At 40.6% G+C, this 26,047-nt stretch overlaps 1 protein-coding gene across 1 annotated transcript in view; it reads left to right on the plus strand.

The window, feature by feature from the left end:
• Positions 1-19,557: 19,557 nt before the first annotated feature.
• Positions 19,558-26,047, plus strand: part of CCKAR (cholecystokinin A receptor) — a 59,428-nt gene continuing 52,938 nt past the window's right edge. The window contains exons 1-2 of the mRNA XM_072125985.1: positions 19,558-19,827; positions 20,955-21,206. Of these exons, the coding sequence (XP_071982086.1) occupies positions 19,695-19,827; positions 20,955-21,206 (385 nt within the window). The 5' untranslated portion in view covers positions 19,558-19,694. The remainder of the gene's footprint in view (positions 19,828-20,954; positions 21,207-26,047) is intronic.

Here is a 26,047-nt window from a genome sequence, read left to right on the forward strand (position 1 = left end):
CCATACGTGTATGGCGCAGAGGTGCGGGGAGTTATGAAGAAGGCTCACGGGCTGAGTCCTCTTCATACACATATTGCAGCAAACCCCCACCGCTAATGACCGCGGTCGGTTCTTGCACCGATTGCAGCTATTAACTCTTCCGAAGCCGGTGGCATTTAAAAGACGGCGGCTCGTGGGCCTCGCCATCTTGGATCCGAACGTCGCCGGGGGGCGGTGATCGGTTGCCATGACAGCCTTGAGTCTCCGTGAGACCCAAGGCTGTCTGGTTTCTGCAGATTTGTTACAATGAGCCAGTGGCTCATTGTAATGTATGCTGTGCAAAAATGCCATATACTGCAATACAGTAGCATTGCAGTATATGGTAGGAACAATGAGACCATCTGGGGTTAATGTACCCTAGAGGGTCTGAGAAATAGTAAAAAAAAGTTTTGAAAATAATGAAGAAAAAAAAAGTTAAAAACCTGAAGTTCAAATCATCCCCCTTTCCCCAGAACTGATATAAAACGTAAAAAACAGTCACAGACACAATAGGTATCACCTTGTCTCAAAATGCCCGACCTATCAAAATCGGTTATTGCCAGCGGTGAACCTCAAAACGGAAAATGGCGCCCAAATGTCTGAAATGCGACTTTTACACCATTTTAGATAACATAAAAAATGAAATAAAAAGTGACCAAAATGTCGGACAGTCCTCAAAATGGTAGCAATTAAGCCTCCGGCTCATTTCACAAAAAGTGACACCTAACACAGCTCCGTGCACCAAAGTATGAAAAAGTTATTAGCATCAGAAGATGGCAAATTTTTTTTTTCTTTTTCATACACATTAGTTTAATTTTTGAAAATGTATTAAAACACAATAAAATCTGTATAAATCACCGTGATTGTACCGAACCAAAGAACAAAGTAGTTATTTGGAGCACACAGTGAAAGTCATAAAAACTGAGCCCACAAGAACGTGTCGCAAACGTCTTTTTTTCCAATTTTTCCACATTTGTAATTTGGAACACGGCATGGAATAATAAATTACGCCACAGAGAAGTAAAATTTGTTATGCACAAATATAAATAGGCTCTCACACAGCTCTGTACACGGAAAAATGAAAAAGTTATGGATTTTTGAAGGTGGAGAGTGAGAAATGAGTGAAAAAACCCTGCGCCCTTAAAGGGTTAAGTTCCACCATCAAAATCCTTTGCAGGTGTCAACAGCGGTTGTTAGCTGCATTTTGCATCAATGTATGGAGCGGCTTAGCTCTTGATCCCGCTCCATACATCCTTAACAGACATGTGGCATACAGTATTTTTCCGTTATAGCGTTTAATGACATATAATTACATTTTGGTAAGGTGATAAGCATCATGCAGTACGCTAAGCTCCCTCTAGTGGTGTCTGCTGACTGTCAGAATAATGGGACAGATTTACTTACCAGGTCCATTCGCGATCCAGCGGCGCGTTCTCTGCGGTGGATTCGGCTCTTCCGGCGATTCACTAAGTCAGTTCCTCTGACGTCCACCAGGTGTCGCTGCTGCGCTGAAGTCTGCCGAGGTCCGCTGGAGTTCACGATCCGTTGCTGGGTGCAGGTAAGCGTGTGTCCAGATACACTTTTTTTTTTAGATGCAGCGGTTTTTCCGAATACGTCAGGTTTTCGTTCGGCCACGCCCCCGATTTTCGTCGCGTGCATGCCAGCGCAATGCGCCACAATCCGAACGCGTGCACCAAAAACCCGGGGCAAATCAGGGAAAATCGGCGCAAAACATTCGGGTGACCGGCCGTAAAAATGCGATTTGGGCCCTTAGTAAATGACCCCCATTATGTTTTATATCCATTATCATTCAGGTAAGTCAGAGGTCAGTGAAAGCTTAGACTACGGAGTGACATTTCAAAAGGTATTTGAATTATTATTATTATTTATAATTAAATAGAATTTAATTCTTTAGAAGAAAAAAAATTAAAAAGTATGGTATTTAAAGGCGTAGGTTAATTTTTAGAATGAATGTAATGTATCCCGCCAAGTATGCCGTAATATCTTCTAATTTACCACTACAGTATACAAATCTAATTTGGCCATTACATAGTAATGCAATACGATATGTAGATGGACATTACACTGCTTGTATTTCCAGTTCATTTCCTCCCATACTAAACATTTAAAACATTGAAACTATAAATGTTACTAGTTCCATTTCCTATTGTTAATGTTTCATGTTGTTCTTACTGAAAAATGAAAGAGTTCCTGTCATTTGTGAAAGATTGGACCCGGTCACTAAACTAGCAACAACCAGAGATGATCAAAATCCCCAAGAAATACCTGAAAAAATTAACACTGTATAACTATAATATTATTACTATGTCCCCCATGATTTGTAAATGCTGCTATATAAATTAAGATTCATTATTATTATTATTATTATATTATTTCATGTGGCAGCTGTTGCACAGTGCCTGCTGTGGATGGTGTAGAATCTGAACCAACCTTGCACTGTAGATTTACATGGCTTGGTTTAAACTACATAGTGCAAAGACTGTCTATATAAGGGGTTAAACACACATATACATGTAATCACTTTTTTAGAAGTTGCTGAAACTGTCCAGTTGTTACAATTAGGATTGTATAATTTGCACCAGTTGCTCAACAAGCTTAGGATGCTATAGTAGTTCAACTCAAGGTGCTTTCACACACTTTTTCAGATGTAGTTTTTGATGTCCAAATCAGGAGTGGAGTTAAAAAAAAGAAGAAGGGGCAATTCTACTCAATGATACGTTTGTACCCATTATGATCCACACCTGATTTTGGCTTAATAAGCTGCATCTGAGAAAGCAAATGTGTGCAATTTGATTCACTTTTAATAAATGTGGCTCAATATGTACACATCCATACATTTATAAACATGTACAGCATATATGCAACACCCCTGCCAAAGCAATGGTTAATAGGTGTTGCGAAACTCCAAATATTCCTCCATAACAAAGGGTTAATCTGTGAGAGTGATCCACTCCTTGAGGGCCTCCTCAGCCAATTGAATGCTCCGTCTCATTGTGATGGGAAAAGCAAGCTGGTTGAGTAAGGGAGCTCCCATCACAAGGGGGGGGGGGGTTATAAACCCCTTGTGCATGTAATGTTTCAGGTCTCAGTTCAGGGTCTTTCCCAGGATGTCAGTCCAGGATGAATATTTTGCCTCAGGCGGCAGATGAGTCTCTGGTGGAAGGAGGGGCATCCTACATCTGCTCAGTATATGTCATATCCAGCAAGATGCACTGGATGGAAAAATGCAGCAAGCTACACTATATCATCCTTCATCCTGCTAGCATATATTCATTATAGATCATAATCGCCTTTGGAGGATGTGACTATATTGCATCCATCTCCAGCCTCTGCTGAGCATATGCTCTGTGATGTAACTGTCCATGTACAGACAGTTATATCATTAAGTAGACACCCTGAATATCGGCAGCAGTGAATAACTGGCTGCTCCCAATTTTCACTCCTCTTTCCGCTTTTAGGGGAGAGGAACAGGGATAAGTATCCCACTGTATGAGCATACAGTCTGAGATGTCCGATCCCTCCGTTATAAGGATACGTAGGATTTGGAGACTTGTTGTGACCTGACTGACAACTTGACTCAGTCTCAAGTCTGAAGACAAAGGAGAAGGGGCTACAGGGGGCTACGAGAAGCCAAAGTTGCCTTCTCGTCAATTTTTGGAACTCTGTTTGATATGAATGGAGGTAGCTGTACATCCGTATCCATCTCTCCATCCTATCAGGTGCTCAAAAGAAGTTGGTACTTCCTATTTCACAGGATATGTGAGATGGAAGTACCCCTTTAAAAAAGTTAATTTTGGAGTGATCTCCCAAGTCAAAAGTGCTTGGTCATTTATTTTACAGAATATTTTATGAAGGGTTATATATTGGAGTTTACGTGAAGATATCTGTCAGGAATATCACTGCAACCTATATAAATGAAAAGGACCCTTATGTCTTGTTGAAGGGAAGAATCATGACTGTGAATATAGAGTTATACTAGACGGGTAATATTCTAGTAATTAAATGTCCTCAAAGCCCTTATCTTTATTTCTCAAATGAAACTCTTTATTAACTATTTCTTTCTTTAAAGCTTTTACTCTGCCCACTGGGACAAGGTAAGAGCGCTCCGCAATGAATCTGCTGCCCGAGTGTTTGGACATGTTTATTACCTGTAATATATTCCCGACAACTCGTCGCTTTAATGTGCCTGTGACCCACCATTACAAGGCGCTCCGTTATGATTGCGGCTCGTCTCCTGAGTTTACATTTGTTCATTGTTTATAATGACGATAATAATACAATACAGCACTTTCCGTGAACCCGTCCCTCATACTTACAATTGTAGAAAGCCCCGTAAGGCTGCAGTTATTTTAGGCTATTGTTACAGATATTTATTTGTGTGATTGTTGAAAATAAAAGGGCGAACCTTGTCATTTATTGAAATCCATCGTTGGGGGAATTACTTCCGCTGTTGCTGCAAAACTGTGAATCATAATCATACTGAGCACAATAGATGTACATGCATAAGGGATGGGTCGTAGAAAAGGTAGCATAACAATAGCAAAGGAAAAGCAAAATACAATACAGCACAGACTGGGAATGTATGTCTATGGTTTATGCATTCCTCGAAAGTTATCATAAGTAGCTTTTATTCCTCCAAAGCAAACCTGTCAGCAATTTTAACCATAACTGCAGATAGCATCTTGTGTGTATGTATGTGTATTGTTAAAAGCAGCAGAACTGAAAATAATGGATTTATATATCAGGATTGTTGTTTCATACAGGGGTGTAACTACAGCGGTAGCAGCCATAGCAGCTGCTATGGGGCCCGCAGTGTCAGGAGGCCTCAGCATCCGACCTGACACTAAAAAAATGGAGGATGTGCACCATTATATACATATTTTGCACATTGTACAACGTAGTATATATTCAACAGAGCACATCTTCCACAGTACGCAGCAAGAATTGGCAGCTCAGATAAGAAATGTCCAGGGAGAAGGAGGGGACAGCAGAATGTCAGGACTAGGGATCTCTCATCTCTAATTCCTGCCATATACTTCTCCCATATGGTCAGCAGCTACTGGGACAGATCTGTATACAGATGTATTTATCAGTGTATAAATATGTGTATAAATAACTATACAAATATATATATTTTCTAGAGGGGGGGGGGCATTCAGAAGTCTACTATGGGGCCCTGTCGCTTCTAGTTATGCCACTGGTTTCATACAATTAAGGTGTGTCCTTACACTGCTGTGCTCTCTAACAAATTCAAAGGTATGGTAACACAGCTTTGTACAGTCAGAAATTCAGACAAATTGCTCTTAAAGGGAACTTGTCACCAGAAATGTAATTTTTAACTACTGACAGGTGCTGATACCCTTTGCTATGATGATTAATATAAGTTTAATTACTTGGCTCCCTGCCAGTAGGCTATGGTGAGTCCCGGGAAAGGGCAACTGCAGCCTGTGTGTGCCTGTGTCAGTCTCCTCTCCTTCACAATCATTCATCTCCTTCCCCTCTTTCAATCATGGACATTGAGCAGGCAGGGAGAGGGAGGGGGATGGGGTGTAGTAGAGGAAGAATGCAAGAGACACGGGCTGCTGCAGTTTTAGAGAGCCTGTCAACAAGAATGTCACCTTTTTGGAGAATCTCTGTCTTATCAACTTTTGGACCGAATTGATATTGCAAGTCTGAGTACGGCAGTTGATTACTGAGACAATTGCTAGTGATACATTACTGAAAAAATATTATAATAGTGACTGGCAAAATAAGAAATTCAAGAGAAGCAAAAATCTTCTGTACCTCTAGATGCACCCACATAAATACTTTATTAAACCAGAGGTCCCAGTCAAGTGATATTTTATTCCACATTAATTTTAGTCTGTAGAAAGCAGTTGGCATATGGTCATAGAATAGCTACACCAGATGGCTTTAGTGTACCTGCAAGCTGTTACATTACATTACTGCTGACAACTTCCATCCTGGGATATAGCACTCACATTGTCCTCAGGCATGGTCTGCAAGCTAACACAGGCTGGGCACTAACACGGGTTTTATAGTAGCAGAGACTTATAGACTAAGTACCTGCTCATGATATATGGTGGTACATGGTGCATGCTAACACATCAGGCAAGATGACTCTACCGTGGTACAAGCTAAATGGATGTGTATTGTGGTCCACAGTAAAATTACAGTAAAATATGTGACACATCTAATTATAGACCACTATGTCCAGGTAGTTGCCTCTCCCACCGAAATAGAAGATGTGAAAATGTGATTTTATATTGTAATGCATAGCTGCAGCATTTACATTAAAGGTTTTGGCGCATGCTCCAGACCAGAAATACACCAGAACTTCTGCTTACATAGTGGTGGTCCCACTTGCTGATATTCAATTCATCAATGGCATTTGATTTGTATCACTTAGCTTTTATATCCATTAAGAATTCCTTGGATGCTCTAATGGTGCATTGAATTTTGGTCAATTAGTTTGGTTCATTAAATTTTTGGGAAAATATGCATAAGGGAGACAGAAATAAGAAGAAGGGTACATGGGGGAAAAGCAATATCATACACTCTAATCTGCATATAGTATTTGTATAACAGTAGAACAGGAAACCAAGATGCAACTATAGTCAAGCCCCCACCAGCAAAAACTTGTATAAGCAAAGAAAGATCTACAGCATGTTAGTAATACAGCAATACAAAAAAGATGAAATCTCATTCCAAACCAGTTCCCTAAACTGTACTGAAGAGATGCAACCACATCAAAACAGCGCTGTCTACAGTTGGAGATCTGTTCCTTCTGGAATAGATGGGCTGGTTTGCTTTAATCCCACATCATGTCATTAGGCTTCTTGAAAGTCATGCTTGATGTTAAGGGGGCTGCCTTTCAAGGTAGCAAAATGAGGCATTGTTTTCCTTGTCCCATCCTGGAAAACATATTTGCATATTTTCCACAATCACTAGTGCACTAACACCTAAATTGTAAAGGTGCTCCTGTCAGAGAATAGTGTGTATGAATACCTGGATTGAAAAGGTGCTTCCAACACTGAATACCCTGCACTAATACCTAGATTGAAAAGTGCTTCTGTCAGTAAATAGTATGTACTGATACCTAGATTGAAAGGTGTTCCTGTCAGTGAATAGTACACACTAATACCTAAATACCAAAAAACAGCCTAGAAACACCTGATGCTCCTGATGTTTCCCCACCACCATCACCAAGCCTGTCCAAAATAATGGAGACAAAGCAGAAGTTTAAGAGATCTGATGACATTGGCTGTTCAACAGTATGAATTTTCCAGAATACTGGGGCAGATTTATCAAGCCCATGGCAACCAATTACAGCTTAGCTTTCATTTTACCAGTGCTCATAAATATTTTAAAAGTGAGCTGTGATTGGTTGCCATGGGCAACTAAGAATATTCTGACTTTCAGACAGCTTGATAAATCTGCCCCATTAAGTTGAAATTTTGACTCTCCATATTCCTGGAACTTGAACTTGAAATTTTTACAAACCACATTTTCAGAAATTTAAACCTAGTGTGAGAAAGGGTGTCTGTTTTTTCCATTTCCACTTAAATCCTCTATTTAAATAACTATGTCTGAACCTTTAACCACCGTGAGAAGGTTTGTAGTTTTTCCATTTCTTCTATTAACACAGAGAGAATACCTGGGTCTGAACACCCAGAACACCTTTAACCACTGTGTTTTTTATATTAATTTTTTAAATGATTTTCTCTTTGTCTATTTTTTAATATTATGTTTTTATTTTAAATACTTTTCCTGGCCACTGTTATTGGCATTATTTTTCAGCCCTCCAACCCTCACTACCCGCATTTTACAGACATATTTACCCACTGACTACCATGGGTTTCGTGTTCCGTGTTTTGAACTGAATGTTTAATCTGACTGCCTTTCTTGCTATGGGCCAATCACCATCAACCTTGTAGAATTATTTTTTTTTTTTGCGTTTTCCTAGATCAAAACCTTCCAGGCTTGATAAAACTTTCATACATTGTAACAATTATGGGGCACATTTACTTACCCGGTCCTATCGTGATCCCCGATCTGGACTGTCTGACGAGGATGAAGTCCGGCGCATATTAGATGAGCGGCTAATAATTCAATCAAATATTCTGCTAAATAAATTCTGACACTACACATATGTTAAGATGAAAACGCTGCAAAATAAATTATTATTCTCCATATTTATTAAAACAAATCATGACAAATTGTCACTGACTGTATCATTACTGATCATAATAACAGGCATATATGCTAATGATGGATGCCAGACAAGACGACAAGATGTGACAAACAGGGGACATTTCTACATACAATTACATGTACATTTTATTAGCTCCTTGAGATGTTTCTGCCATTGTACATGGCACATGTAGCCTTTGCCTTTTACGTTTAATTAGATTTTCATTCAGAAATTACATCCGACACACAGTGAATTCTGGCGTATATCTCCTCTTTATGTATATTGTATAAATAGTCATATATCTGTTCTATATTAATTCTGTGCATCGTCCCTCCTATAAACAAGAGATTTGGTGTCATAAAATATCCCTGCTTTGTATTCTGTAGTAGTGCTCTGGCTTTATGAGAGCAGCTAGGTGATGCTTTCATGTTAAAGCCTTAGCTTACATTCACATTTTGCAATATTGCGCGTAGTGATTGTAAGACTACAACAATATTTCACCTGTTCCCTGCCATTGGAGGAGAGAAGAGGCAATGTAATGGATTGGGCTTGATGCAATTTGAAACATCATTGCAGACAAGAAAGGAGATGAGATGCAATACCAAAAACAGTCTATGTGTGGTGCTGTTTTGAAAAAGCAAAAGTCTCTATATTGATATAACTAGTGACAAGGCAATGGGGCTTCCGCCTCTTGATGTATCGGGTGCAGCATTTATTCTACGCCAGGCCCTGCTGGCCCAAGCACAGCCGGCGACTTTTCACATGGTTTTCCTAGTTTTTGGTGGTAAAATTAGGGGCCTCGGCTTATACTTGGGTCGGCTTATACTCGAGTATCTATCTGTCTGTCTATCTATCATCTATGTTCTATCATCTATCTATCACTCATCTTTCGATCTATTACTTATCTATCTAGATACAAAGAATTCAGCAACAATCCATGTAGTGAATGAAAAAAACAAGTGGATTTATTCCATTCTGCATGAAGCCTTTGTCAAGCTTGGAATAAATCCACTTATTTTTTCATTTACTACATTGATTGCTGCTGAATTGTTTGTATTTGAAGTATTAAGTATTTTAAGCATTTTTGCAGTGCAGTTCTGTACTTTGGGCCAGATTTTTCACTGGTCTGCGCTTTAGGCCCCTTCTCCACTGGCGTTTTTCACGCGCGAGTTCTGCGCGTGCATTTGACGCTCAGAACTCGCATTGCACTCTGTCCCATTGTATTCAATGGGTCTTTCTCCATTAGCGTGGTTTTTAACGCGCGTGCTTGCGTTCGTTTGCACGCGCGTCAAAATCGCAGCATGCTCTATTTTTGCGGGTCACGCACGTTTTTCACGCCCCATTCAAGTCTATGGAGATGCATCAAGAACGCATTGCACTCGCAATCATTGCAAGTGCAATGCGAGTGCAATGCGTTTTAAACGTAAGGGTTGCTAGGTGACCAGAATAACATTATTTCCCCTGCTCGCGAACGATCATTTAATTAATAAAACACAGTGAAGAACAGTGAAGAATAGAATAAAAACAGTGAACACAGTGAACACAGTGACCACAGGATCATTTAAGATAAAAACACAGTGCAGAACACAGTGCAGAATAGATTACAGATGTTCGGCACATCTGCTTACTTGTCGGGAGATACGCGCGGAACGGCGCGAACAAAATAGCATGTGAAGAACAATATATATGTGTGAAGAACACATTGCAGATGTATTTAAACATCTGCAATGTGTTCTTCACACACATATATATTGTTCTTCACATGCTATTTTTTGAAACTTTTCTGCGGCATTTCATTCCAAGTGAAATGAAGAAATGAAGCAGAGCTGAGTCTGTTATACGGCACACGCGCAATAGATTTGTAATCTTGGAATTACGGCGCCGCTTTATCGGATTCCACAATCTGTTTATTATTTTTCTATAAAAAAAAAGACATTTATTTTTACAATTTCTCTGATATTTCGATGTGCAGCCATGTAGCAGTGTTGGGTTTGTTGCGTGGCACAATTATGACATCACAGTAGGTCTGACATCGGGCGCCGCTCAGGAAGGTCAATCCGAATTGACTATTCCATTATTTATTATTAGAGTATAAGGGATTTTTTTTTAATTTGCTGAACTCTATGAACCGTGGTGCGTGGCTGAGAGTATTGGGATGTCGGGTACCACATCGCACCCCCTGAGTATACGCCGTGTCATACAACCATCAAGTTTGTTCGCAGACACTTCCCATGAGTGACAGTAAAACTACGACATAGAAGCAGATACAAGATGCAATAGATATAAAGATGATGTAGGATTGATGAGTTTGTCGTCGGATACAATGTATCAAAATATTATATTGTATCAAAGACAAATTTAACACTGCTACATCTGTATTTGACTCTTTCAGCTCTGCTACATATTTTTTTGCAATGAGTAAACCCTGTTCCTTTAGTTTTTTCTGCATTTAATTTTTCGGATAGTCGCAGTCGCGTCTCCGGTCGCTTGTTGATGCGCTTAAAAAGTCATCGACTTATTCCCATAAAATGAAAGTTCTGCAAACTTTACAGAGAATAAATAAACCGAGGCGGCCACTGATTTATGGCCCCGAGTACAGGGGGGGCTGTGGACCCGTGTAGCAGAGCTGAATGTGTCATTACACGGCAGATGTGGGTTTGTCAGATGTACAAAAGTTAAATATATCTGATGCAGCAGAGAGGCGTTAGTAAGAATGTTGATGTTTGTAGTTGTATTTAAACATCTGCAATGTGTTCTTCACACACATATATATTGTTCTTCACATGCTATTTTGTTCGCGGCGTTCCGCGCGTATCTCCCGACAAGTAAGCAGATGTGCCGAACATCTGTAATCTATTCTGCACTGTGTTTTGCACTGTGTTTTTATCTTAAATGATCCTGTGTTCACTGTGTTCACTGTGTACAATGATTTTATTCTATTCTTCACTGTTCTTCACATCTGCTAAATTGTCGGGAGATAATATACGCGCGGAACAGTGAAGAATAGATCGCAGATGTTTGCAAATTATCAGAAGACATTATTTTTCAATTAAATAACACATTTTAATCCCAAACCATGGTCCCTTTGAAAACTGCTCGAGTCTCCCATTGAAACGCGCGTCAAAAATGCGCCGAAAACGCAAAAACAACGCTAACAACACGCGCGTGAAAAACGCAAAAACGCAAATTACTCCAAGGAAAAATGGAACAAAAACGCAGCCAAAACGTCAGTTTTTCACGCATTGCACCCGCACGTGAAACGCAACGCTAGTGTGCAAGAGGCCTAAGTGTAGTAGTTGTGCCTTAATTCTCACAAGCTACAACCATCTGTGCTGAGTGGAGTTCCTGCCTCTTATTAATCACTTTAATTTAGGTGCAGTTTCGGCGCAATGTTAGATTCGGTCTCTTACATGTGATCCTCCTATAAGCTCCTCTGTGCTTCTCTCCCGCACCCCAGCATGAGAATGACCCTCACAGCAGCACCCAGGTGTGTGACACCCTGCACCCAGTGATCTCCTCAGCAGGGGCTTCTCCTTGAGGGGATCCCCCAGTGCTGATCTCCTGCGGCACCCCTGTAATTCTGGCCAGTATCCTCCTCAGACACCAGTGTGGTCATCCTGCTACACGGGACACTTCTCTGTAGTATCTGCAAATTCCTACAAACTAGTGATGGGTCGTTTGTGAACAAAGAGCCGGCCCTAAATGGCACACCACACCCCTTTAACCCAATAATATCGGGTTAAAAGTGGACTGGTGCGGGGATCCTGACTGGCCTGTGGAGCCATGCAGGAGCTAGAAGAACTGGCTCTTCTTAGTGAGCGGAGCCTAATGAGCCAGCTCACTAAGGAGAGACGGAATTCCCATCACTACTACAAACTCACTGCACCTTCTGTGAACTCCGTGGACCAGGTTTGTAAATGTGCCCCTGTGTTGCTTCTCAGTTTATGCCACCTGTGGGCTGGAGTGTTTTTGCGCCCATTTTTGCACCTGAAGGAAAAGTCGCAAATGATGAATATTATTAGGCGCAGTAAAACATCTGGATTGGTAGGATAAATGAGGGGAACCTGGTTATTTTTGCTACAAGGCGAGTTTGGTCTTTAGTCGCAAAACTGCCGCAAAAACAGTGCAACACTATGAAAAGGTGCAAAAACAACAGAAAAACAAGTGATACATCTGGCCCTTTGTTTTTTTTTAATCTATCTATCTCTCTCTATCTATATATCACTTATCCATGTATCTATTGACCAGTATATCACTATCTATATGTCACTTATCTATGTATCTATTGATCAGTATATCACTATCTATATGTCACTTATCTATGTATCTATTGATCAGTATATCACTATCTATATGTCACTTATCTATGTATCTATTGATCAGTATATCACTATCTATCTATATGTCACTTATCTATGTATCTATTGATCAGTCTATTACTATCTATCTATAAAAACAAACTGATGTTTTCTTCTAACAATCCGTCTCCCTTTGATTTCAATGTAAGTTTAGAACATATTAGAACCTTTATGCATGTGTTATTTCAAACAGAAAATAAGTCCTACAGTCACTGTAATTTGTCTGTCAAAAAAAAAGGAAAACATGCATGACAGATGATGTGAAATTTACATTTATGTCAATGGGATTTTTTAACTGATGTGCTAAACCTTTAATTTTTAGTGGAGGTAATTAACAGAAGTTTAAAAGGTGGTGTGAACTTGGTCTTAGCATTCATAAAGTGGTTTTCTAGGTTAATAATATTATAATTTTTCAGGGGTTATTCCAGTTTATTGATAGAGATGAGATTAGATCCCAGATCAGACCAGCGGGGCATCTGGGTATCTGCCTCAGAATCTTCAGAGTCTTCAGAATGCACACAGAGAATGGAAGGAGAACCCAAGTTCCTTTGTGTGAATAGTGGCCAGGCTGAGTAACTGAGTTCCCTCTCGAATGACCATAAACATTACTATTATTATTATTATATATTATCAATATCAGTAACCTTGAAATCCCCATCAACTAAAGCTATAAATACATGAACGTGCAAGGTCTGTATGGCGGTCGCTAGCACGCTGACGAGGATGGGAGTCCAAGCGTCATAGTTATACATAATGCAAGGATTCCCTGCATCCCCGTGAGACAACATGTCACACAGAAAACTTGGTAATAGTACAGCACAGCAATATTCCCACCCCCGAGGCAGCGTTCAATCTTTTTTTTTTTCTGACAATGATGACAGGTGGTAGCCATAGATTTAACACTACATGAATTGTCTATACATCATTGTTATCCTTCAAGGCTTCACAGCTAGGAAGGGAGTTGTTCAGTATGATAAGTGCCTTAGTAATTATTGAACCTTTTATTCTTGGCTGCATTTATAATAAAGAAACCTTGACTCCTCAACTTGCTGAGGCTTATTATCTACCAATTCTTTAAAGGAAAGCTACCATGAAGAATCAGAAATAGATCTAATGGTAGATTCCTTCTGCCCGTCTCTGCCCTAGTCTGTAATTTAATAATCCTGGAGCCTAACTTGTTAAAAACTTTATTACAGTAAAATGTAAATTAACTGCAGGGGCTACTAGGGCGTGTACTAGCCTGGCCGGGCATGGGGAGGCTTTTCCACGCCCCAGTAGCCCCTGCAGTTAATTTACATATTACTATAATAAAGTTTTTACCAAGTTAGGATAGGTTCCAGGATTAATAAATTACAGATTAAGGCTACATTCACACACATGTATGGGGGACGTATATACGGCCGACGTATATACGGCCGATATACGTCCCCCATACACTTCTATGGGCTCACGGCCCTGTACGGGAGCGGTACGGTGCAGCACACGTGCGGCACCGTACCGCTCCGTAGCCCGGTAAAAGATAGGACATGTCCTATCTTTTCCCGTGATACGGCGCCGTGCGCTGTATCTTCCTATGGAGAGGGGCGGGGGTAAGCAGCGCTCATCCCCTGCTTCTCTCCGCAGCGCCGATGTATGCCCGCCGTACTACGGTACGGCGGGCATACATCGTGTGAATGTAGCCTAAGGCAGAGGAAGGCAGGAGGAATCTACCATCACATTAACATCTAATAGTAGATTCCTCATGGTAGGTTTCCTTTATGATAAAATTGCACATAAAAGCTTGTTTTAATACAATGATGTTTTTTGTGTTAACAATCAGCATATCCCATCTTTTTATATCTACTGATTTGTTTTCTTTTAAGCATAGACTTTTTATGATTTTTACTTGGACAAAAGGTTTCTTACACATTCTATAAGTAAAATAGCTCGGTTATTTCAGTGCTTCCCATAGGAACAAATGTAGCGATCTGCAAATGCATAGTTATTGCACCTGCATGGCAGAGGTCAGGGCACTTCTCTTCTTGAACTAGGTGCTAGGTGGTTGTTGCATCTATGCAGCATTGATGTCATATCCTTTAGATATTTCATTTCCAACATGGGAATACCCCTCCCCCCTACTCCTCCGACAGTGGGGAAGCATATCCTATTTATATCAGTAGTCAATTTTTACATGAAAATAGTAACTCAAACGTAGACTGTGATACATCTGAGATCTCTTTCTTTTTGTAATATGGTTACGTTGTTTGGATGTATTATCGTTACTCCATCTATTCTATGCATTAAAGAACTATTCTAGCAATTATATTCCTAAATAACCCTAGATACTCTTAAGCATTATGTACATGAATGTTTTAATACGGCCACATACTGAAATAGGTAGCACACAGCCTCATTCACTTTAAAGGAAACCTACCATATGATTTGATGCATTATGAAGCAAACATACCTTGAGAGTGCTGTAGCTACACTGATGTGGGATCAAATCTTGGTTAATCTCTGAGTTGAGTGGTTTTGCTGAAAAAACAATTATAACATTCAGGACCTTGGGAAAGCTGGATGAGACTGGCTGCCTACATATACACATTACATACGGAGCTTGCCATTACACATGGAGCTTAATCAAGACATGACTAATCAACCTGAGCAGGATCACTCATACACAGCAGATGGTGCAGCAATTGATTATTCTGCCTTCAGGCACAACCCAGGGATTACATCATCCTGTGCAGTAGTAAATAACTAATGTGAGAGGAGAAGCACCGAACCAGCCATAGAAGCGAGGGAGCTTCATAATTTTATAATTGTTTTATCAGCAAAACCACTCAGCTCAGGGATTAACCAAGATATGATCCTGCATCAGTGTAGCTACAGCTTTCTCAAGATATGTTTGCTTCACAATGCATCAAATCAAATGGATGGTTTCCTTTAATGGGCAATACATATGGCCATGTTGCCCAACCTACCATCAGCGGTAATAAGATAGAGCATGCTCTTTTTCTGTACATAAGGCCCTGCTGCATTCGGCTCTCCAGCTGAATGGATGCTACGCCCCGGTCCAGGCCTGAACGTAGCACAAGTTTACGTGCAGTGGAAGTTGGGGTGTATTAATTGGTTAAGAGGAGAATATTACTTGTATACAGTGTTACCATTACGTCTAATGTGAACCTGCTTAAAGGGAACCTACCACCATGATTCTACCTATAAAGGTAGATCGGGTGGTAGGTGGATGTAAGGGACGTGAGGATAGCCCTTTTTAGAGCTAATCCTCACGTCCCTGCTAACTTTTGGGAAACTTTATTCCACTAATATGTAAATTCTGTTATGCGGCTACTGGGGCGTGGAGTAGCCGGGCACGAGGCTACACAGCGCGGCTACTCCACACCCCAGTAGCCACGTTAAAAAGAGCTATCCTCACGTCCCTTACATCCACCTACCACCCGATCTACCTTTATAGGTAGAATCGTGGTGGTAGGTTCCCTTTAAGGTGGTATGCAATGTATAAGTTGTCCATGGCATTCTTGATTCCCTTTTTGATGGTTTTGATATTTACTTTCTATTCTACAAATCCTATCTAAGGGCAGCAGATGATAGAGCAGTGACATAGAACATTTATTTATTATCAATTTATTTCAAAGTGATGCAGCTTCATCCCCTCTTCCCCTTGATTGGTTTCTCTATGTCAGCTCTTACAAGCAGGAGGTAGGAGAGAGCACTGGTAAGGTACATCTCATGGAAGAAAGCTGGAGATCATTTGGAAGAATGCATTGCCCATGAGCTGAGATGGAAATATGGAAGGATCAGAAGAACCAGATGCATACTGCCATGCCACGCATTTACACGCCAGCACTATGGTGATCTGGATCCTGTGCACACGCTGAATAGTATACAGTTAAATAAACTATTGGGGGGATTTACTAATTCTGGCGCAAGCACAACTGTCAGCATCGGAGATCAGTCTCCAGAAAGCACAGCCCGATGTATTAAAGTGGCACACGGTTGTAAGTAAATAATGGGTAGACAGTAATAATCAGTCGTGCACCAAAAAAAATGCTGACAACAATAAGAAGTGCGCCAAAATCTTACATGGACTGTACCTCAATTTTTCTTTCTGACCATTTTATTCCTGGTCTATTGTGCGCCAAAAATTGCGTCTAAAAATGCCTACAAAATACACATAAATGTGATGGATAATGTGGAAAAGTTAGGCCATGCCCACTTGCGCCAAAAAAAAAAAAGATCTAGGGGTCGGGATGGTCGGAAACATCTGTTCTTTCAAATTCATTATAAATGATCGCCAACATTTTTTAGGCGCAGATATGATAATACATGTCCCCCTATGTCTCTATTTGCATCAAAAATCTGAAGCCTTAAAGAGAACATGTCCCATTAAATCACTCAATAAATCCTTCAATGGTTTTAGTTTAGATCCTCTCTTTTCGTATGCTTTGCTCCAAAAATGACTTTTTCCCCCTTGGTTTTCTGGTTTCCTTCAGAGATCATTTGAGGAGGCAGGAGAGCACATGGGTGCGCACAAGCTATGCCTCATAAACCTGCCCCTAGCACACCCTTTCAGCACTGACGCCAGCTCCACTTCACTTGAATCCTATTTGAAACTCCCGCGCATGTGCAGTGTGTGCCTGAGAGTTTGGCGCCAGCCTGCTCTTCATGTCCAGATCCATAGGTGCATCATATATGCACCAGTAATGTGTAAGGCATCGGTAAGAGTAAGAAGCAGTAGCTGTTACTCTCACCACCACAGCGCACATTACAAGCGCATGCACGGCCAGCATGGATCTGGCAGGAACACCGCACATGCGTGGGAGTTCAACAGAACAGAATTCAAGTGACATGGAGCTGGGGCCAGTGCAGATTTAACTAAGCAGACCTCCCCATCTCCTTGACTGAATCTCTGAAAGAAATGTTTTTGGAGCAAAGCAAAAACACAGAGGACTTCCTTTTCTGTGACTTCTGGTCATTATTTTACCTTTAAAGGGGTTTGCCCATGAAAGACAGTTCTGATGTTTACACAATAAAGATCATGTTTAACCCCTTACTTTACAATTTTACTCAGTTTTATTGTTGTTTAGCTCCTATCATACACTTCATGATCCCTCTGTGCTGTGAGATGCTGTGTGCTGACAATGTGCTTAGATTATCAGGGTTCAGGTTTATAAAAACTTTTATAAAGTTTTGCTTATGCTTCTGAACATCCTACTAGTATTTGACACATAGAGATGAGAGAGAGATGAGACAGATCAGAGATGAGAGATGAGATATATATGGATGGATATAAAATACAATGACACTCTCAGCTCTGCTGAGCTCACCTATAGCACACACAGAGTCAGCTCTGCTATATGCCTCCCTCCTGGATAAAGACCTCGTCTTGCCTGTAGCTAGTAGAGTAAGTCTATGGACTTACGTAGGAAGTTCTTGTGTCTGAGCTGCTCTTGTAATGGAGGGGGAAGTGTCAGGAGACAGAGAGAACTGCAGTGTGCAGATAAGAGAAGCTATTCATGAAAGGAATCTGACCATAGTCAGGCAACCCAAATTGTATACACCAGGACTGGTAGAGGCAGGTTGGAATTATATCTGTGAAATGCTGTATTTTTGTTAATAACAGTGAATTGGAGAATGTGTTTTTCTGTTATTCTGAATATTTTTAAAAATCTTTTCTTTATTGGAATAGCCCTTTAAGTAAATCTAAGTGACCAAGACGGATACCAGATTTACAAACTCCCTTATCACTGATATCAAGACTGAAAATTTGGCTCGTTAGCCCCTGTGACTGCACCACCAAACAATGATTACAATAGGGAGGCCACCACTCAGTCTGACAGCCACACCGTTGTCCTTGTAGGTTGTCAGCTGGCTGCAGTGGAGAACATGCTGTGGTATGGTGACCAGGCTATTGTTTTTCCATGTCTCAGCTACCTATAATAAAGGGCAGGGGTGCACCAGCCATGAGGCAAGTTGAGTATCTTGCCACCGGAAGCGCCAATTGCAGCAAGATGGGGGGCAGCATCAGGGGTGCAGCCATCTGCTACAAAGCAGAACTTGACACTTAAAAATAGAATTTCTGCACGCAACATGTAAGCATGGATGTGAGACCTACATACTAAAAAAATAACCTGATATATTACCACTGGATGGGGCGGATGAGTTGCCATTCTATAAGCAACAGAAAGTTAAGGTTCAGCTCTGATTAAGGAGATCAAAATCTATGGATGTTGGGGTAAAACCGTTTGCACTGCTAGAATAGACATTGTGGGGCTTATTTACTAAGAGTCGTGGATCGCACTTTCATTGGTTTGTTCACTATTTTTGGGTTTTGCGCAGCTTTGACAGGTATTTAACGGGTTTGCCCTGGGATCGTGTGGCACGCAATTGGATTGTGGCGCGGCTGCGCTGGCTTCCATGCACCAGAAATCGGGGACCGTGCCGTCGGACGATCTGACTCATTCGGACTGAGCGCAGGATTTAAGTTTCAAACTGGGTCGTAAGACAATGCACTTACATGCACCAGGAAGAAGAAGGTGAACTCTGTCGGACCTGAGCGGGGAGGCGACACATGCAGGATATCGGGCGCACAATCTTAGTGAATTGCGGCACAGTGCATTATCGTTGGATAATGCACTTTCTGTGAACTCCGCGGGACCGGTTAAGTAAATGTGCCCTAATGATTTAATAATTTATTTACAAGAAAATCCTATAAAATCCATGTCAATAAGGATTTCCTCTTATTTTTTTTCGTCAACTTCTCAGTAATGTGCACCGTAAGTGAATGATTACATAAAGAGACCAGGAGGAAAGTGAGCAGAACATGTCAGGTGCTTCTTCTACCTTTTGATAACAGTTTTTTTTTACCAAAAGTGAGAAGATCCTGACCAATAACCAGAGAGGGTGGGACACTGCAGAATATGAGTTCCACTTCAGTGTATGTGCACTCCATTCAGTGTGTGGAGTTAGAGCCTGGATACAGGACTGCTCACACATCTCTCTCATAGGAATCCTGCCAGCAGACCTCAGCCAGCATCGGATCACAGGGAGACATGGCAAGACACTAGTTATTCTTCTATCACACCCAGAGAACATTGTCAGACATGGAAACGCTCTATAATCTTCATGCGGACAATTATACAAGTGACAATGGGATCATTTGTGAGATCACAGACAATGGAGCCATCATCAGCTGCTTAGGGGACTATTCACACAACACTACTGTCCCTAGCAAAGGTAAGGTGCCTTTACTTTTTTTATAGATATTTTGATAGAAATTGCTTTGACTATGAATAGAGCAATGTGGAACTACAAGTCAAAGCAAGACAACTAGTTTGGAATACTAAGACATATATCTAGAGCAAACTTGATTGCATGAACTCACATTTGCATGAACTCACTGTGTGGATTTGTATTTTTATTAATAATCATAATAACATTATAATTAAAAAAAATGTTGAACAATTAATATGTAATATGAAATAATAATATAGTAAATAATATAATTATATTAAATAATAATAATGACGTAGTAATATAACAATTTAATAAAGAAATATTATACAATTAATTCTATGATATAATAAATTAAATATAATAATAATAATAATAATAATAAATAATGTTTGAAATGATATACCGGTAATAACACAAAATAATAATGCTGAATAAAAATAATAAATAATATATAATAATAATAATAATAAATAATATATAATAATAATAATATATAACAATAATGACAATAAAGTATAATGGTATATTACAATTAGTGTAATAATTTGTAAAACTCATATTGAGTAATTAATATTAATTAATAATCATCATCGTATAATAATATTAAATAATGTGCACTTTAATAAAAATTAATATTTTTGGTATTCATATACTATAAGTTGTATTTTTCATGCTGTAGTTATTACTGTATCCTGTCTGTGGATAATGTAATAAAAATAATAAATCTTTAGCATTACTTATGTATACTGACTACAGATGAAAAACTTTTATGACTACATATGGGGAGGATATTAAATTATTATTCGGTAGGCAGTTATAGCAGAGCTGAGTTTGTCGTATCACAATTGATATCTGCAGTTTTACAGAGGACCGCAGTTAAATCTACTACATTATTTAACCCATGATGCAAAAGCAGCCTGAATGATATAGGAAAGCTGAGTATATCAAGAGGAATGTCACAATCTAATGCACAAATGCAATACAGTTCCAAAGAATCTCTTAACACATTAATTATTAATTATTATTACATTATTATTAATATTGTTTCTGTAGGTAAGTATTATGACTAAACAACAATGCATGGTAAGAAATATATATCCAGCAATGAATACATTTTTCTCTTGCAGATTTGCATCAGGGAGTGAGGATCTTCTTGTATTCCTTGATCTTTCTCCTGGGTGTCCTGGGCAACAGCTTGGTAATAGTGGTCCTAATAAGGAATAAGAGGATGAGGACGGTCACCAACATCTTCTTACTGTCACTGGCAGTCAGTGATCTCATGCTGTGTCTTTTCTGCATCCCCTTCACCCTTATTCCTAATCTGCTGGAGGACTTTATATTCGGCAGCACCGTCTGCAGTGCTGCTTTCTATTTCATGGGTAAGTGAGCAGTTAGCTGAACCATAAATTTACAAAGACTTGACCTTTTTTCTGTTGCTCGAAAGTTTGGAGTAAGAATCTCACGAAATAAATTATGTATTAAACTGGCGATAAAACTGTGATTCTTAAGGCAGAGCAAGGGCTTCCTTCACCTGGGTCAATGATTTATGTGACAGAGTGACTAGTCCGTGGCAAGTGTCATGGCAGTTTCCCCCTAACTTATGGGTACAAAATTTCACTACGTAATATGGGATCATGCATCTGACAACTGTACAGAAAGGAAATCATAGTCTAGCACAAGCCTGTTATCTACATTGGAGATCAAAATTAGAGAACAATGGGGCTCATTTACTAAGGGTCCGAATCACGCATTTTCGTCGGGTTTCCCGAATAGTTCCGATTTGCGCCGAATTGCCCCGGGATTTTGGCGCATGCGATCGGATTGTGGCACATCTGCACCGGCTTTCACGTGACAGAATATGGGGGGCGTGGCCGTTGGAAAACCTGACGGATTCGAAAAAAACACTGAATTTAAAAAAAAAAAAATAGCACTCACATGCACCGGGACGAAGAAGGTGAACTCCGGCGGACTTCAGCGCAGCAGCGACACCTAGTGGATTTCGGACGCACGACCTTGGTAAATCCCGGCAAGCTCCAGATCAACGTCGGACAACGCACCGCGGGATCGCGGATGGACCGGGTAAGTAAATGAGCCCCAATGTGTGATCACATATGTCCTCTCTTGCATTTGTCTTTCGAGGGTGACCAGCCTTTGGACTTGAATGAGTTTGTGATGTTGTAGAGATCTGGAAGACCACCTCTTCTTGCTACGGTTGATAGGGTCATCTCTTTGGCCTTCATCTGGACATCCTGCTGCTGGAGGGTTTCAGTCACTTTGGAAGAGCTCAGTATTTTAGCAAAGTCAGTGCAAGCTAGCTATAATTAAGGAAATTAGTACTAGGTGTCAGATTAACAGCAACAACTTGCAAGTATCAGTTAGTAGTACCCCTCTGGTAGTGTGGGCAGAGGGGTGTCTATGCGTTCTGTCTGCACAAATGCTATAATGCTATGATGTAGCGATGTGTTGATGCGCCTTTGCCCACACTGCCATTAAGACGCCGGGAGCTGTGAGTGATATGCCATGGTAAGCGCTAGAGGTAAGCCTTAAGTTATTATTTTTAAGGGGTCTGCTGCAGGGAATTTTATTACTTGGAGGGGTGGGTCTGCTGTAGGGCAGTTCATTACTGGGGGAGAGCTGCATGGGGCATATTATTACTGGGGGAGGACTGCATGGGACATATTATTACTGGGGGAGAGCTGCATGGGACATATTACCAGGGAAGGGCTGCATGGGACATTATTACTGGGGGAGGACTGCATGGGATATATTATTACTGGAGTAGGACTGCATGGGGAATTTCATTACTGGGGGAGGCTGCATGGGGCATATTATTACTGGTGAGGGCAGCATGGGGCATATTATTAATAGGGGTGGAGAATAGGGGATTTCAGTACTGGGGAGGCTGCTGGGCATTTTCGTTAATGAGGGAAGGCTGCTGCGCTTTTCATTACTCAGGGAGACTGTTACCAATGCATTTCCCACCCTAGGCTTATACTCAAGTTAATATGTTTTCCCAGTATTTTGTGCTAAAATAAGATGCCTCGGCTTATGCTCAAGTATATATGGTATCTTATTTACATTTTTAGTCAGTTGCTATTTTACTTATGTTAGGATAAATTCACATCGGACTACACAATGACCTTGACATTTAGGAAATTGTGTGTTCTCTAATGTTTATCTCCTGTGTATATTGCAGTGTATGTGTTGTGCTGCTCTGCTTATGGGAATATAGTCCACACTGCAACAGGTTTCTGACTTCCTGCTGGTTATCATTATCTTCATATGGGATAGTGAATGCAGTCTTACGTCCATTACAGAAACAAGACGATGAAACTCACAAAGCAAATTAGACAAGAAAAAAAATAATTACATGCTTCAATGGCAATGGGACGTTTCTGTAAAGGATATTCTGTAATGATTTACATAATGTGCCTATTACATTAACCCACTTCAGCCAATGCAGAATAGTAATGATCTCCATGTAGTGGATACAATTATCAAATGTACTCAAACAGCCAAGGGGGCGGCACCATACAAAATGACTATACATCCATATTCACCCCTATGTTACAAGCGATATAGTAGGTCTATATATAAATCCACTTGGGCCAAATTAAATAATGACTTCATTGCCTGTTTTGTTGCATGGTGTCTGATGGAGCACTTCATCTCTATATGCACTTAATTATGGCTTTATACCACTCTCAGGTTGTACTCAAGTTATGCAACCAATGATCCTCTAGTAAGGGAATAGGTATCCAATCCTTGGGGGTATAACCTCCGAGAGATACAGGAGCCCAAAGGTACCTTTTATGTATGGAGCACTGGTGCACAGGCCCGCCTTACACCTTGTTCACCTCTATGGGGCTGCATTGTGCATTGTGCACCCACATGTGCACCAAGGGGGAGATTTATCATTAGGTAGGAATTTGAGCAGTTGTCTATGTGTTAGACTGGAAGGTTTCCAACAGTCGGATTTATAGTCCAGTGTATGTGCAGTGTTAAATGCCTTCCTATGTGATCAGCTGTGTGTGCTCTATGCGAAAAGACTGCACCACTCACACGTATGTTTAACATCTGCTCAATTTCTGCCTTTTTGCAATGTTTTTGGGCAGGAAATTCTCAGATACCTCAAACATAAAATTGAGCAAAAACTTCAAAATTAAGCAAAAAACTAAAAATTCTGCAAGTTTGAGACAAATCTCCCCCCTGTAGTAGCTGTGGACCCACATACACCACCTCCTATGTGGTGTAGTTTTGCGATTAAATTTGCAGCATTAAAACTATGAAGTAACACATGTGGAATTATATGCTTAACAAAAAAGTGTGAAACAGCTGAAAATATGTCTGATATTCTAGGTTCCTTTTGCTTTGATTACTGCTTTGCACACTCTTGGTTTCTCTTGATGGGCTTCAAGAGGTAGTCACCTGAAATGGTCTTCCAACAGTCTTGAAGGAGTTCACAAAGATGCTTAGCACTTGTTGGCCCTTTTGCTCAACCCAAACCATCTCGATTGGGTTTAGGTCTGGTGACTGTGGCGTAGGTCATCTGGCGTAGCACCCCATCACTCTCCTTCTTGGACAAATAGCCATTACACAGCATGGGGGTGTGTTTGGGGTCATTGTCCTGTTGAAAAATAAATGATGGTCCAACTAAACGCATGCTTCACGGTGGGAACCGGGTATGTAGAGTCCATTCATTCACCTTTTCTGTGTTGGAACAAAAGATCTAAAATTTGGACTCGTCAGATCAAAGCACAGATTTCCACTGGTCCAATGTCCATTTCTTTTGTTCTTTAGGCCAAACAAATCTCTTGTGCTTGTTGCATGTCCTTAGCAGGGGTTTCCTAGCAGCTATTTTACCATGAAGGCTGCTGCACACAGTCTCCTCTTAACAGTTATTGTAGATATGTGTCTACATATAGGTGACAATCTTCTCCTTTAGGTCCAGAACTTCATGGTTAATTTCTTCCAGCCATGACATATTGCTGGCCTGTTCTGGGCTCTCGGTCACGGCTCTAAAGAAAGGGGTCTGCCCTCTATTCTCATAACGGTGATCAGGCTCCGCACAGTTGAGCTGCCAATACCGCCCTGATGGTGGCCCTACATAATACTGAAATCATAGTGGTGATATTGCTCTTCATTAACTTATTCCATGATAGTACATTTTTACTGCATACAGTGTAAATATTTTTTAAGGAGCAAATTGCATCTTTTTAAAGAAGTTTACATAGAGGTTGAACTTTTTGGTCTTTTTCTTTTCCTGGTTGTTGCTTGTCAGCAGGCACATTTTAACAATGGGACACAGGGTGCTGCTTCATCAGGCCATGTGGCACCAGGGGACCTGTAGTTAGTTCCAACATGGTGACATGGACTTGGTTCCCTGGTGTGTTAGATCTATTCTCTGAACATATCACTGCCCCTCCCTTAGAGTAGATGCCACAGTATTAAAACAGAAGCCGGATGCAGCAGTTACTCAGAGCATAGGGACAGGGAGGCAATGTAAGTCTCACACACCAGTGCACCAAGTTCAGCTTCATTCCTGGAATATAAATGCATTTCTTATGTCCTTCTGCTACTGATAACACATACAAAGGTATGGTTACCAGGGCCAATACCTAACACTGCTTACTAATTCCCTTTAAATAAGATATATACATTAATAGGTTGCACAAAAGGGTTGCTTTGGCACTGTCACACTCATTTCTCTGTGTGTGGAGGAATCTGGGACAGTTGGTATGCTAACAACATACATAAAAGTATAATTTAACAATTTTAAAATATCCACTTTGGTTATCCACTTCAGAACTGTGGAAAATCTTTTGTATGGATGATTTTCAACAAGCTCTGCACACAGTGAATCATTAGCACTCCTGAATATAAAACACTTTGCAATCTATCTTGTAGCAGGTGCACCCGTGTGCCTCCCTGTGCTCCTGGATCATGTCTGCAGCCTCACTTACATTCCCCTCGGCTCTGATAAATTGCCAGCCCCTTCTTGTGTCCCCTGATGGATTTTTAAGCCTTGTGCCTTAGAAAAAGCTTGTTCCCTATGTCCTGTGCGTTTATAGTGATTTCCCATTGTGACCGCGATTCCATTCCTGACTTCACTCATGTGCTGCCTCTACTGACCTTCTGCTATGTCCCTGACTCTGATCCCTGCTTGTCCTGACCTCCAGCCTGTCCCCAACTGCGTCTCTGCCTCATGATTCTGCACCTC

The sequence above is a fragment of the Engystomops pustulosus genome, chromosome 1, assembly GCF_040894005.1.
Source record: "Engystomops pustulosus chromosome 1, aEngPut4.maternal, whole genome shotgun sequence".
Lineage (NCBI taxonomy): Eukaryota > Metazoa > Chordata > Amphibia > Anura > Leptodactylidae > Engystomops > Engystomops pustulosus.